Source organism: Somniosus microcephalus, chromosome 7 (genome assembly GCF_052327205.1).
Source record: "Somniosus microcephalus isolate GS21.2 chromosome 7, FLI_Smic_1.0, whole genome shotgun sequence".
Lineage (NCBI taxonomy): Eukaryota > Metazoa > Chordata > Chondrichthyes > Squaliformes > Somniosidae > Somniosus > Somniosus microcephalus.
This window is the reverse complement of record NC_140993.1, coordinates 24,234,242-24,249,446: the sequence shown is the minus strand read 5'-3', so window position 1 is coordinate 24,249,446 and position 15,205 is coordinate 24,234,242. Positions and strand designations below refer to the sequence as shown.

The 15,205-nt window shown below is 45.1% G+C and overlaps 1 protein-coding gene across 1 annotated transcript in view; it reads left to right on the top strand.

Moving 5' to 3' along the window:
- Positions 1–15,205, top strand: part of cdh7a (cadherin 7a) — a 157,806-nt gene that overhangs the window by 12,539 nt on the left and 130,062 nt on the right. Inside the window, exon 2 of the mRNA XM_085992296.1 lies at positions 10,519–10,922. Within this exon, the coding sequence (XP_085848422.1) occupies positions 10,698–10,922 (225 nt within the window). The 5' untranslated portion in view covers positions 10,519–10,697. The remainder of the gene's footprint in view (positions 1–10,518; positions 10,923–15,205) is intronic.

Sequence of the window (15,205 nt, the reverse complement as noted above, 5' to 3'; positions counted from 1 at the left end):
CGCCGTTCCCAATGTCGCATCTGTCAGCACTGAGCAGACCCGACTCGCAGGGCTGGGGACCCAATTCAGCGAATTCGTGGCTTGTCTAGAGCCACTTAGGAGTGATTTTCAGCTTACCTTTTGCATTTGACAGCTCATCCATGTGGTCCACACTGGTCGTGAACCACATCTGTCAAGCTGAGGCAGGAGTTCAGTGACCATTGAATCAGCAGTTGAGTTCACAGCTTCAAATGTAAAGTAAAAGCTCCCACCTTACAAAAATATCTTCCCGCAGTCACAAGCTCTTCCTCTGCATTTCCACAACAGGTTTGCCATGCTGCAAGTCTTTACACAAGTCTCCATCCAGTCTGACCTCATTACCTTTCCCACCATTGACAGATCGCTTCTGTCATCGCTACTTCATTCGCCATCTATTCCAGCAACATGGGTGCCCTTTATACTCTCTCACCTTGGTCCTCAGAATCCCACCACGATCAGCCCCAACACCAACAGCACCAGGCACACCAGCAGCACCAACAACAACACCAACAACGTTCTCCGCAATCACCTGATGCTGCACAGGACACAGGGCATCAGCACCCGACCACATTGCTGCCTGTGAAGCCAGGAATGGCACCACCATGGCCAGATTTACTTCACTTGACTTTGTACATCATTGCTGCCACATGATGCGCCGGGTTGGCACCACCCCACACCAGCACCATAAAGCATCCGTACAATACCCAATCCATTCCTTTCACACTCGTCGCCATTGCGGGGGGTACCGTTTCTCACCATTCACTGCAACTCACTAAGCCACTTCCAATGGTGCACACAAATCTGTCCAAGAACGCAAAGTGGTGAAAATATAGGTTTCAATGTTTGACAGCACATTAACAGAAACTTTACATGAATATTGCATAAAACACACAAATGCCTACCCTTGTGTGTTGTTAGTTGGTATGATTGCACTAGGATGAAGGTGAGTGTGAGGGGTGGCTAGTGAGATGGGGGAAGTGATAATGTAGATAGAGAGGGATGGGTGGAGGTGCAAGGTAAGTTGGTGTGAGTAAGGATGTGCAGGAGTAGGGTAGGGAAGGCAGAGTGTTGGGGATGTGATGAGTGGCACAGCAGGATGAGGTTGAGTGTGGCTTTGCAGTAACATTTCGTGATCTACTGAGATCATTGAAAGGTTTGCGGCACTTCACCCAGGTCCTCCTGACCACATCCCTGCTTGTGCCCTCCTGTGTAATGTGCAACCAGGCTGTGTTGATCTCCCGGGGAGGTCTCTTTCGCCCATTAGAAGGGAGGAGGACTTCCCTGCGTGCTGTGACTCCCTCCATAAGTATATGCAGGGGGTCATGGGAGAGCCTGGGTGCAACCGTGCACCTTTGTGCAGTGATTGTCAGTGTTTGCAGCACCTCAATGCTGTAGAACACTGACAGCACAACTGTCAAAATGAATCAAATGACGTCACCAGACCCGCTTCCTCTAGTTGGTTGAGAAACGCGCTGGGCGGGGCTTAACAAACCCCATCAACAGAAATTCATTTCACAGAGTGCGATGGAGCCAGGAGCGGGGTCGGGACCCGCCACCGACGTCACCCGCCACGGATCCGCCGAAGTCAGCAAAATTAGCAAAAGTAGGCCATTGCATACAATATAGGATACATTACAGAGGGAAAGAACCACAGGAAGAACAAACACAGCATTGGAAGGGCAATTGAGACAAGAAGAAGAATAGCTACAGCTTTGATAGGGGAATAGCAGCAACCTTGGAAACGATGGAGAGAAATGCATTGTAGCATTGGGAAGGAAAGAACGAATTCTCATAAGCAAGATAGCTGCAGCTAACTGGGTCTAATAGTATATGCAGCCCTCCACCAGTACTTTACTGATTATGAAGCATCAAGGGCCAACTATCTCTTTTGTCAGACATGCCTGAAGGAAAAAGCATCAAAATGAAGCTAACAGGCTAGATCTTGCTGGAGTGGGGTATCTGCAGCAACTCGCCAAGGCTTCTTTGACAGCATTTCCCAAACTCGCGATCTCTACCACCTAGAAGGACAAGGGCAGCAGGCGCATTGGAACACCACCACCTCCAAGTTCCCCTCCAAGTCACACACCATCCTGACTTGGAAATATATCGGCCGTTCCTTCATCGTCGCTGGGTCAAAATCCTAGGACTCCCTCCCTAACAGTACTGTGGGAGTACCTTCACCACACGGACTGCAGGTTCAAGAAGGTGGCTCACCACCACCTACTCAAGGGCAATTAGGGACGGGCAATAAATGCTGGCCTTGCCAGCGATGCCCACATCCCATGAAACGAATAAAAAAATAACTCACGGTGTGCCCCGTTAGACTTTTTCCCTCACCCTTCAGCTTGATATTTTTTTCCGCCTTAACTTGCTGGGAGTGCGAGCTGATAATGGGGTCGTGCGAGGGCAACGGGGCATCTGGGACCTTAGTGAATAATGGGACCAACAGTCTATCTCCTTAACCAATGAGATTGAAGGATTGAGAAGAAACCGAGGAATGACGGAAAAGGAAATATGGTGAATTAGAGTCAAATCAGGTACAGAAAGAGAAATAAAGAGAGGGAAAAGAAGATTGGATTAAGAGAGAGAGAAAAAGAGACGGAAAGGAAAAGCAAGAAAGTAAATTATAAATTTAAAATTTGATATATTTTAAATCTCTCACAAGTTACTACATACAGGAATGAGAGTCAAATATTTTAAATTGTTCACTTTCTGGGCGAGAGGTTGATTGGCATTGCATTAACAATTATCATGTCGTTAAAACCGTGCTTACGCTGTTAAGTGCCAGTCTTAACTTCCTGCGGCGAGTGAAGTAAATGGGAAGCGGCGGAAATCGAGCAGCAAGTTCTGGAGGTTCACAACTCATGGCGTATCTCTTAATCCCCTGAACTTGCTGGCTGATTTGCGCCTTAATAATGGTATGCATCTTTAGCACACTGTTATTTTTCCAGCAAGATCCAGCCCAATGCTAAGTTTTTAATAATGTGGTTCTTTTGTTCCAGAAGTCCTTTATAGACTTAATTAGAAACATTTAAACTACTAAAAGCAATTAAAATTAATCTAGAAAGACAAGATGGTGGCTACAAAAATGGTAAGTTCCACGGAACATCATCTCGAGTACATCACAAGATCGCAAGGCAGGTTCAGATGAAGAAGGTTCTTCAGCTCATTTTACTGCACCACAGAAAGGTCTTTCTTAAATCAGTCCAGTGCCCTGCCCTCAAAAAAAACCCTTCTTAGCAACTAGTGCCAGGTGTTGGTCACCATTTCTGTAAAGAAGTATGCCTGGAATCTCTTCGAAGGTTCACTGGCAGAAGATCGCTGTAACCCCTGAAAAGCAACCGCTAAAAATGGCCATTTGAACCGATTCACCGGGATGTCCACCAATCTTCTGCTGAAGTTGCGGTGAGAGATTGGGAGAACCCTGTGGAAATTCAGAGCTGTAATGAAGATGTTACGTCAGAGGAGGCAGCCAAGAGCTCGAAAAGGGATTAGACTTAGACTGGTCCAGTGGCAGGTGCAGTTCAATTTGGACAAATTCAATATATTGTATACAGGAAGTAAAATGATAAGGCACGTGTATTCCAGGGAATACTGTAATTTTGTCATCGGGTAATAGTGTAAAACGGGCACTATCGATTCAGCTGCCCGTTCTCCCTCTTTCCCGATTTTCAATGAGAGATGTATAAATTAAGACTTGAGCCCATAATCCAGGCTGACACTCCCAGTGCCAGTACTGAGGAAGTTATGCACTGTCGGAGGTGCTGTCTTTCGGATGAGAAGTTAAACCGAGGCCCCGTCTGCCCTCTCAGGTGGATGTAAAAGATATCATGGCACTATGTCGAAGAAGAGCAGGGGAGTCCTCCCTGGTGTCCTGGCCAATATTTATCCCTCAATCAAGATCACTAAAAACAGATTATCTGGTCATTATCACATTGCTGTTTGCGGGAGCTTGCTGTGCGCAAATTGGCTGTCGCGTTTCCTACATTACAACAGTGACTACACTTCAAATGTACTTAATTGGCCGTAAAGCGCTTTGACACGTGCTGAGGTCATGAAAGGCGCTATATAAATGCATGTCCTTTTCCTTTGAACTGAATTGATATCGCCTGTTTTATATTATCACCCAAAGTCAAAATCATCCACAATGGATGGGGTAGAGCTTGCCAAGAGTAAAGGTGAAAGCAGCCTTGGGTGATTATTTGATTGCATTCCCTCATAATATTAACATTGCAAAACAATGAAATTCAGCTCTGTAAAACTAAAGGCAATTCTACACTGTAGCACCTGTAACAGTCCAATGATTTAATACTGCTGGAAAATGGTAGCTCAAAATTTGAAGTGAAATATAAACTGCAACACAAGGACCTAAATCTACAGTAGATAAACGCTACTAGATAAAAGGGGCCCTTTGAAGAACCACTGAAACATGCCGAACCTATACATATCTCATTGGCAAAAGATCTATAGAGGGGAGGTGAGGAGAACTGTTTTTCACTCATAGAAACATAGAAACATAGAAGATAGGAGCAGGAGTCGGCCATTCGGCCCCTCGAGCCTGCTCCGCCATTCAATGAGATCATGGCTGATCATCCAAATTCAGTACCCTGTCCCTGCCTTCTCCCCATATCCCTTGATCCCTTTAGCCTTAACAAATATATCCAACTCCTTCTTGAATATATTTAATGTATTGGCCTCTACTGCCTTCTGTGGTAGAGAATTCCACAGGTTCACCACTCTCTGGGTGAAGAAATTCCTCCTCATTTCTGTCCTAAATGGCCTTCCCCTTATCCGTAGACTGTGACCCCTGGTTCTGGACTCCCCGACCATCGGGAACATCCTTCCTGCATCTAGTCTGTCTAGTCACAGAATCACAGAATCACAGAAACCCCACAGTGCAGATAGAGGCCATTTCGGCCCATCGAGCCTGCACCGACACATATTCCACCCGATCCCCGTAACCCCACGTATTTAATCCCCCTAACACTAAGGGTCAATTTATCATAGCCAATCAACCTAACCCGCACATCTTTGGACTGTGGGAGGAAACCGGAGCACCCGGAGGAAACCCACGCAAACACGGGGAGAATGTGCAAACTCCACACAGACAGTCGCCCGAGGCCGGATTCGAACCCGGGTCCCTGGCGCTGTGAGGCAACAGTGCTAACCACTATGCCACCGTGCTGCCGTCCTGTCAGAATTTTATAAGTTTCAATGAGATCCCCTCTCATTCTTCTAAACTCCAGCAAATACAAGCCCAATCGTTCCAATCTCTCCTCATACATCATTCCTGCCATCCCAGGTATCAGCCTGGTGAATCTTCGCTGAACTCCTTCCATGGCAAGAACATCCTTCCTCAGATAAGGTGACCAAAACTGCACACAATACTCAAGATGTGGTCTCACCAAGGCCCTGTACAACTGCAGCAAGACATCCTTGTTCCTGTACTCGAACCCTCTTGCTACGAAGGCCAACATACCATTGGCCTTCTTAACCGCCTGCTGCACCTGCATGCTTATCTTCAGCGACTGGTGCACAAGGACACCCAGGTCTTGTTGCACTTCCCCTTCTCCCAATCTATTGCCATTCAGATAATAATCTGCCTTCCTGTTTTTGCCACCAAAGTGGATAACCTCACATTTATCCACGTTATATTGCATCAGCCATGCTTCTGCCCAATCACCCAACCTGTCCAAATCATCCTGTAGTTTCTTGGCATCCTCCTCACAGCACACACGCCCACCCAGCTTTGTGTCGTCTGCAAATTTGGAGATATTACTTCTAGTTCCCTTGTCTAGATCATTAATATATATGGTGAATAGCTGGGGTCCAAGGACCGATCCCTGCGGTACCCCACTAGTCACTGCCTGCCATTCGGAAAAAGACCCGTTTATTCCAACTCTTTGCTTTCTGTCTGCCAACCAGTTCTCTATCCAAGTCAATACCTTGCCCCCAATCCCATGTGCCTTAACTTTACACGCTAATCTCTTATGCGAGACCTTATCGAAAGCCTTCTGAAAGTCCAAATACACCACATCCACTGGTTCTCCCTCATCTATTTTACTAGTTACATCCTCAAAAAATTCCAGTAGATTATTTAAGCACGATTTACCTTTTGTAAATCCATGTTGACTTTGTCCGATCCTGTCACTGTTTTCCAAGTGCTCTGCTATTACATCTTTTATAATGGACTCTAGCATTTTCCACACAACCGATGTCAGGCTTCCCGGCATGTAATTCCCCGTTTTCTTTCTACCACCTGAGGTATCAGGATCTGAAAGAAAGACTTGCATTTCTACAGTGCCTTACAGCCAATGAAGTACTTTTGAAGTGTAGTCATTGTTGTAATGTAGGAAACTCGGCAGCCAATTTGCACACAGCAAGATCCCACAAACAGCGATAGGATAATGACCAGATAATCTGTTGATTGAGCCATAAATATTGGCCAGGACACCGGGGATAACTCCCCTGCTCTTCTTCAAAATAGTGACATGGGATCTTTTACGTCCACTTAGGAGAGCAGACGTGGCCTCGGTTTAATATCTCATCTGAGAATCGGCACCTCTGACGGTGCAGCACCCCCTCAGCACTGCACTGGAGTTTCAGCCTAGAATTTTTGCACTCAAGTCTCTGGAGTGCGGCTTGAACCCACAACCTTCTGACTCTGAGGTGAACTGAGCCACAGCTGACACTGCAACATGCTACATGAACAGGTGGTGGAAGCTGATTCCATCAATGATTTTCAAAGGGAATTGGACGGGTCCTGGAGGACGAGGAGCTCACAGGGTTACGGACAAAAAGCGGGGATGATTCAACGAGCCGGCACAGGCACGACGGGCCAAATGGCCTCCTCCCGTGCTGTAAGTTTCTCTGATCCTCTGATTTATTCTTCAGTCTTCTTCATTTTGTGGTTCCTTTGGAGTTGGTGCTAGTTAGGATGACTACAATATATCTATTGATTTTTCTATCCAAACACGTGCGAATTGTAACAGTTACTAGGTTGTTTGTTGCAATAGTTAGAGACATCACAGTGTCATGTTTGTCCATGTCTCTGCCAAGTATATCACAAATTTAAAGATTTTTGAGAAAAGTCTTTGCCTAGGAGTGGCTAACTCACCAGTGATGTAATAAAACTCACTACACACTTGGTTTGAGTAGAAAGCAAGGCTTTAATCAACTTGTTTCAGAACATGGAGGTCTAGTTGTACTTCACTAGTTCCTATCTTACAAAATGTCCCTGGGCAAGCTGGGCCCACGCCCGAGTATTTATACTCCTTGGACGGCGCCACCAGCTGGCCATTCAGTGTTATTTCATGAGTAGTTTCTTCATGATGATGAGATTTATAACAACCAGCACACTGGAAGGCCACTGGTGCTTTGACAAACACATTGACACGAGGGAGACTGCCACTGGATATTATGCGCTCCTCATGTAAGTTCAAGGATTAATGAGGATTTATTGATGTTGGTGAGGAATTTTCAACAGATTTAGCCAGGGCCACAAGTACATTTTTCAGCATCACTCTAAATACCCTGAGCCATATTCCTGCATCAGGGAATTTGTCGGGAATCTGACACGTGCAAATGGGAGATAAAGATAATCCTAAAAATCTTTGAAAGTATTGACATATAACAGTCATGTAAGTAGCTATTGATTAGCTAAACTCACACAGAGGGAATTCGATAAATACTCAAAGGGGAAAAAAAATTGCAGGGCTGTGGGGAAAGAGCAGGGGGAGTGGGACTAATTGGACGGCTCTTTCAAAGAGCCGGCACAGATATGATAGGCTGAATGGCCTCCTTCTGTGCTGTATGATTCTATGATTTCCTGGGGTGGGTTATGGAATATGCCATTCCTGCATCACCTGCATTCTTTAATGTGCATAACTAGAGAAGCTAGGGTTGTTCTCCTTGGAGCAGAGAAGGTTAAGAGGAAATTTAATAGAGGTGTTCAAAGTCATGAAGGGTTTTGACAGAGGCGAAACTGTTTCCAGTGGCATGGCAGAAGGGCGGTAACCAGAGGACACAGATTGAAGGCAATTGGCTAAAGAACCAGAGGTGTCATGAGGAAAAATGATTTTACAAAGCGAATTGTTATGATCCGGAAAGCATTGCCTGAAAGGGTGATGGGAGCTGATTGAATAGCAACTTTCAAAAAGGGAATTGGATAAATGCTTGAAGGGGAAAAATTTGCAGGGCTACGGGACTAATTGGATAGCTCTACCAAAGAGGCGCGGTGGGCTGAATGGCCTCCTTCTGTGCTGCATGATTCTCTGATTCTATCTGGAACTGTTGGCACTGTAGATCCGCATGGGTCTATAAATCTACGATTGAATTGAACTGTGCTGTGCCTGCAAAATAACAGCAGAGAGAGCCAGCCTCTACCCTATTTAAGCAATTGAGTGACCCCCCCCCCCCATTGATCGGCAAAGTGCAACAGTGTCACCGAGATCAGCGCCAAACGGAATGTGCTGATGGGGCAGAGCGGCACACAATGGTGTTTTTCCGGAGACAGGAGCGATTCTTTTTTAGATTGTGCAAAAGTGCAGTTAAGAGCACTCTTCTAAAGATGATAAAGACTGGGTTCAAGTCTAAGAGGCTTGTGTTTCCTGTTATTGTTGCAAAGCTCCTTGGTGATCCTCTTTTATTCCTTTTAACAGCGCAGTAGAAACACAATGCACTCATGGGTTGGTTCCCTCTCTGCTATGTTGTAGCTCATTTTCAAGGAAATGTTGTAAATGGCTTGACTGCGTTCAAGTCTCACCAGCAGTGAGGTAAATACAGCCACACTATAAGTTCAGAATAGCAAACTCGTACAGCACAAATCCATAGGAAGAGCTTGCTTTAAGAAATAAGCCTGTTGTCCAAAAGTCTGGGGCTCTGAATTTAATCTTTGCTATCTCAATTGAGAGTACAATGGGTTCAAAAGAACAAGATAGAATTGTTTAGCATACTGAGCCTCCCACAGACAGATGTACAGAAATCCAGGACAAAAAATGTATATAATAATAAGGAAGAAGATATGTAAATAATTATTCAAGAGTTTGGACTTGGGGGCGTGCAAAATATACCGAAATTCAGGATCTGTAAAGCTGGGGGTGATTTTAACCCTACTCACTCAACAGAAAACCTGGCAGGTGGGCAGTTAAAGTTGCCCTGGTTATTACCTGTCTGAAACCCGCCATGATCGCAACATCTGCGATTTTAACCTGCTCTCCTGAGCAGGCAGCAAGGACACACGCCCGGAGCCAACAGGGTCCTTCTTTACATATGCATGTTGCGGCCCAATGACATCATTGAGACCCGACCGTAATTTTAACTCAGGCCTGAATGGGGGCCAGTTCTTAGTCAAGAAAATCCCAATCCTATTTGGATTTGAGGTACCCTGAAACCCAAACACAAATAGGTCAAAATTGTTCTAATTTGGTTTGAGAAGTGACTTTGAAGCAATGTAAGGAGTCAGCTGTGGCTCAGTGGGTAGCACTCTCACCTCTGGGTCAGAAGGTTGTAGAGTTCAAGTCCCACTCCAGAGACTTGAGCACATAAAGCTAGGCTGACACTGCAGTGCTGAGGGAGCTGTCTTTCAGATGAGACGTTAAACCGAGGTCCCCGTCTGCTCTCTCAGGTGGACGTGAAAGATCCCATGGCACTATTTCGAAGAAGAGCAGGTGAGTTATCCCCAGTGTCCTGGGACCAATATTCATCCCTCAACCAACATAACTAAAACAGATTACAGGAAACTTTGTGCTATCCGGCACCGACGGGACTGAGCTGTTGCCGTTCCCTCAAAACTGCCGAACACACCAACGTTAATGTTGAAGCATACGGAGCTTTTCATCTCCGTATCTGACAACAAACACTGTTGCTTAGCAACAGCTTCTAAACAGTCGGCCTGTACCTTGGAAGTGTCTCTGAAGCTGTTACTAAGCTACAGAGATTTTGCAGAGCCTGACTGTTGAAAAAAAAGCCACGAGAAGAAAAAAAAACTAAAACAGCTCCTGATTTTTGCCGGTGGCTCGAGCTTGCCGGACATTTAGCCTCCGGATAACACAAAGTTTCCTGTATCTGGTCATTTTCACATTGCTGTTTGTGGGAGCTTGCTGTGTGCAAATTGGCTGCTGCGTTTCCTACATTACAACAGTGACTCCACTTCAAAAATACTTCATTGGCTGTAAAGCGCTTTGAGACGTCTGGTGGTTGTGAAAGGTGCTATCAAAATGCAAGTCTTTCTTTCTATAAAATGGACACCAAAAACAATTTAGATATCCAGACATGCAAAGCTAAGTCTATTCAGCATAATGTCCATATTCTGTAATGTGTTCTTATTTTAACCAACGTAATGCCATGTTCATGTATCCTGTGCCTTGTGCTTAACTGAAGAAACGGTCTCATTATTTGTCTTAGACACCTTTGGAATCTTGTCTTTCAACATGTTAAACAAAATGACACAGGTTGGTGAAGCGGTTAACTGACAGCGGCTCTTGTCTTTATCTGTACTAGGTGTCCATTACACCATTTCTTCAGTAAAGTTTACTCTGCAGTCGCAAGCTTCTTCAGACCAACTGGCAACAGATTTATTATCTGCGGACTCCAGACTGACAACACTGCCGGAGGCTATTGCTGCCAAGCCAAGTGGAACAGTGCCTGTGCTTCTGTCAAGGTTCTCTCCGGAGTGAAAAATGAAGCCGAGAGACAGGAGGTTCTGGCATTCTCTCGTGATAATGACACTGTGCCTATGCCTTGGCGGAACAAGTCAATCAGATCCTTCGTCGTCGGTGTCAGGGTCCCACCTCCCAACAGGAAAGCCAGGGGAGGCACACAGGCGGGTGAAACGGGGCTGGGTGTGGAACCAGTTCTTTGTGCTGGAGGAGTATACAGGCACAGACCCACTATACGTGGGCAAGGTAAACACCATTCATTTCTCTTTCCCCTTTTAAATGCTAATCCTACGTTCTCAATCGATCTCCTAATTAGAAATGTTGGCCCCGAGAATGGATGCTCTGGGACACTGGCGTGTGATCGCTAATGAATTTGGCTGAAATTCCTGTCTGCATTATTTTAATGGAGGCACCAATTCTTTTGAAATAAATGAGTTGTGCCTCTGCTAAAGTAGTGAGGAGAGGAATTTCAGGCAGTGTACCTCGACATCTCACAGTGTGATTTCAGGGCCTGATTGTTACATTCACAAACTCTTATTGCGAGTGGTAACAACTGTGCAAATATTTTCAGATAGTAAGTTATGGCGTGAGACAGTTTTCTTCATTTTTTCCAATTTTAATAAATCATAGAGTCATCATCGAATGGTACAGCACAGAAGGATGGCCATTCGGCCCATCGTGCCTGTGCCGGCTCTTTGAAAGAGCTTTCCAAATTAGTCCCATTCCCCCTGCTCTTTCCCCACAGCCCAGCAATGTTTTCTTTCACAAGTATTTATTAAATTGCCTTTTGAGAGTTATTATTGAATCTGCTTCCACCGCCCTTTCAGGAAGTGCATTCCAGATCATAATAACTCGCTGTGTAAAAGGTTTCCTCATCTCGCCTCTGGTTCTTTTGCCAATTACCTTAAATCTGTGCCCTCTGGTTACCGACCCTCCTGCCACTGGAAACAGTTTCTTCTTAGTTACTCTATCAAAACCATTCAAGATTTTGAACAGCTCTATCAAATCTCCCCTTGACCTTCTCCCTGCTCTAAGGAAAACGACTGCAGTCTCTCCAGCCTCTCTCTCTATAACTGAAGTCTTTCATCCCTGGTACCATTCCAGTAAATCTCCTCTGCACCCTCACCAAGGCCTTGACATCCTTCCTATGAACAAAGTCCTTGTCAAAGTAATTGTTTGAAATCTCCAAAATGCCTGTGAGTGTGATTCATGCAGAACTGAGTGGTTCCACCTGATTTTTATTGCCACTCATGGGGCTGACCGTGACTCCCTTATGACTTTGTTCATGAATTACCCTGTCAGGCTATTGAGAGCAGAATCGTATTTCACAGAGGCAGAATGAGTATCTCCTATTCTATTCAATTAGCGCTAGAAGTTTAACATTGGTTCCACCACCACTTTGAACGAGTGCCATACATGTTTAATTTGCAAATACGTGTGATTTATAAAAATCAGTGAACGCCAGAAAAAATGCACTCCTTTAAAAATAGCTGCTCCGTCTCTATAAATCTGACGAAGGACAAAGACTTAAGGAGGTGGCTATAAAACACATCATAAAGGCGGAACGAACTCACATAATATAAAAATCTGGCATTTCTTTCATGTCTATGTGCTCAGAACGCTGGTGGTTAGGAGCCAGTACCTTTGGAATAAACTGTTGGCGGAAGAGACTTTGATTCCCTGTTTCAGCCACGACCTTGGAAACAGCCATCCATCCTGTAAAGCAATTCAGTAACCTTACAGTGGCACTGTCAATGACATGCTTATGAACAACTTATATTTATATAGCACCTTTCACACGATAAAATGTCCCAAGGTGCTGTACAGGCGCAGCGGTGGATCACAAGCAGGAGTTTGGGGGCGGGGGTGAGGGGCGGGGTGGGGATTGACCAAAGGCACAATGGAAAGGAGTCGATTTTCTGGAGGCTTTTTTGGCAGTTGGAGAGGTAGCACGGTGAAGAGGCCTAGGAAGAGAATTTGAGCGTGCAAGGGCTGTGGTGACTGAAGTATCTGCCATCAGTGGCGGAGCGGAGGGAGGGGGGTAGTTGCAATGTAGACTAGTGTCAGGAAAAAGAAGCAGGGCTGAGAAAGATAGCCGAGGACAGAGAAGGATTTGGAATGGACTCTGTGCCTATGCAGGCCAGTGAAACCATTCGAAAGCAGGAGTTAGCATCTTGGGGGGTGGGGGGGGTGCAAGGGAAGAGCATGGAGGGAGGAAGAATGCTTGGGGCAAGGGGGATAAGATGGTTATTGCTCTTATGGATTCTTGCATGTCGGGCTACCTCTACGAATTATATCTGTATAATGTAACGGCAGCACAGGTGTAAGTTGTATACCAAACACACCCCATTGAATTGTACAAAGTGGAACTTGCTACCACAAGGAGTGGTTGAGGTGAATAGCATATAAACATTCAAGGGGAAGCTAGATAAGCACACATGGGAGAAAGGAATAGAAGGTTATGTTGATGGGGTTAGATGAAGGAGGGTGGGAGGAGGCTGGTGTGGAGCATGAACACCGGCATAGACCAGTTGGGCCGAATGGCCTGTCTCCATGCTGGAAATACTTTAAGAGCGCTGCTCCTTCGTCACCTGATGAAGGAGCAGCGCTCCGAGAGCTTGTGATTTCAAATAAAGCTGTTGGACTGTAACCTGGTGTTGTGTGACTTCCTACATTTGTCCACCCCAGTCCAACACCGGCATCTCCACATCATGGAAATACTTTGTAATACTTTGTAACTCTTCCAGCTGATCAGAGAGGGTAGATAGGTTCAAATGTTAGTTAAAGTCGAGATTCCTACATTACAACAGTGACTATACTTCAAAAAAGTATTTCATTGGCTGTAAAACGTTTTGGGATTCCTGAGGTGGTGAAGATGCTGTATAAATACAAGTTCTTTTTTTTAAAAACTCGGGCCTATTGATTGTGAGTTGAACATTGTACTAACCTGGGAATACCTGATTGCTTGGTATGGGAAAATATTCTATTCCCAGCGCTAACATCCTACACCTTAATTAACATAAAATTCACCAGAAAAAAAAGATCAAAAATACTCCACTATTATATTTATTTATATATATATATATATATATATATAGACAGTTTTTGCAGTGTCATCATATTTTGTCACCCTCCATCCCAATGTGTAATAGTAAGAAAGCTCCTATAAAGGTAGTCTCGACTGCCTGACCGACCTTATTTTCATGGGAACACTAGCCCAGTAGTGGGTTGTTACTGGTGTTACAATAAAAGCCATTGGAAAATCTAGGCTTTTGTGTTTCAGAGCTGATTGGCACTGTAACACAAATTCCAGGCTTGTTCTATGCTGCGTTCTAATTCCAAATGCTGCCAAGTATTCATTTGTAACCTCTAGGTTCTCCTCTGAGTTTAAGGGACACTTTAACGCTCTGTCTCAGGTCCTAGAGACTGATGTTCGATTGTGAGCTCCAGAGATTATTCTTAGTTTATCACTCTTGGGTGTAATGATTTTAGGAACATAGGAACAGGAGGAGGCCATTCAGCCCCTCGAGCCTGTTCCACCATTCAATGAGATCATGGCTGATCTGTGACCTAACTCCATAAACCCGCCTTTGGCCCATATCCGTTAATAGCTTTGGTTAACAAAAATATATCAATTTCAGATTTAAAATTAACAATTGATCTAGCATCGATTGCTGTTTGTGGAAAAGAGTTCCAAACTTCTACCACCCTTTGTGTGTAGAAGTGTTTCCTAATTTCAATCCTGAAAGGTTTGGCTCTAATATTTAGATTATGCCCCCTAGTCCCAGAATCGCCAACCAGTGGAATTAGTTTCAATCTATCTGTTCCCCTTAATATCTTGAAAACTTTGATCAGCTCACCCCTTAACCTTATAAATTCCAGAGAATACAACCCTAGTTTGTGTAATCTCTCCTCATAACTTAACGGGCAGCACGGTGGCATAGTGGTTAGCACTGTTGCCTCACAGCGCCAGGGACCCGGGTTCGAATCCGGCCTCGGGTGACTGTCTGTGTGGAGTTTGCTCATTCTCCCCGTGTTTGCGTGGGTTTCCTCCGGGTGCTCCGGTTTCCTCCCACAGTCCAAAGATGTGCGGGTTAGGTTGATTGGCTATGATAAATTGACCCTTAGTGTTAGGGGGATTAAATACGTGGGGTTACGGGGATAGGGTGGGATATGTGTTGGTGTAGGGGTTACGGGGATCGGGTGGGATATGTGTCGGTGCAGGCTCGATGGGCCGAAATGGCCTCTATCTGCACTGTGGGGTTTCTGTGATCCCTTGAAGTCCGGGTATAATTCTGGTAAACCTACGCTGCCTTTCCTCCAAGGCCAATATATCCTTCCTAAGGGTTTTGGGGAGCTCTACATGCAGAACCTCCCACAGGTGCAGAATTCGGGGTAAGAAGGAACTAAAATACCAGCACCGAATATTTCACCTCAATATTAGTAGGCCTACAATTGCCTGATTGTGGAAACTTATAATAGCGCCATGGGATCTTTTACCTGAAAGAGCAGGCGGGGCCTCAGTTTAA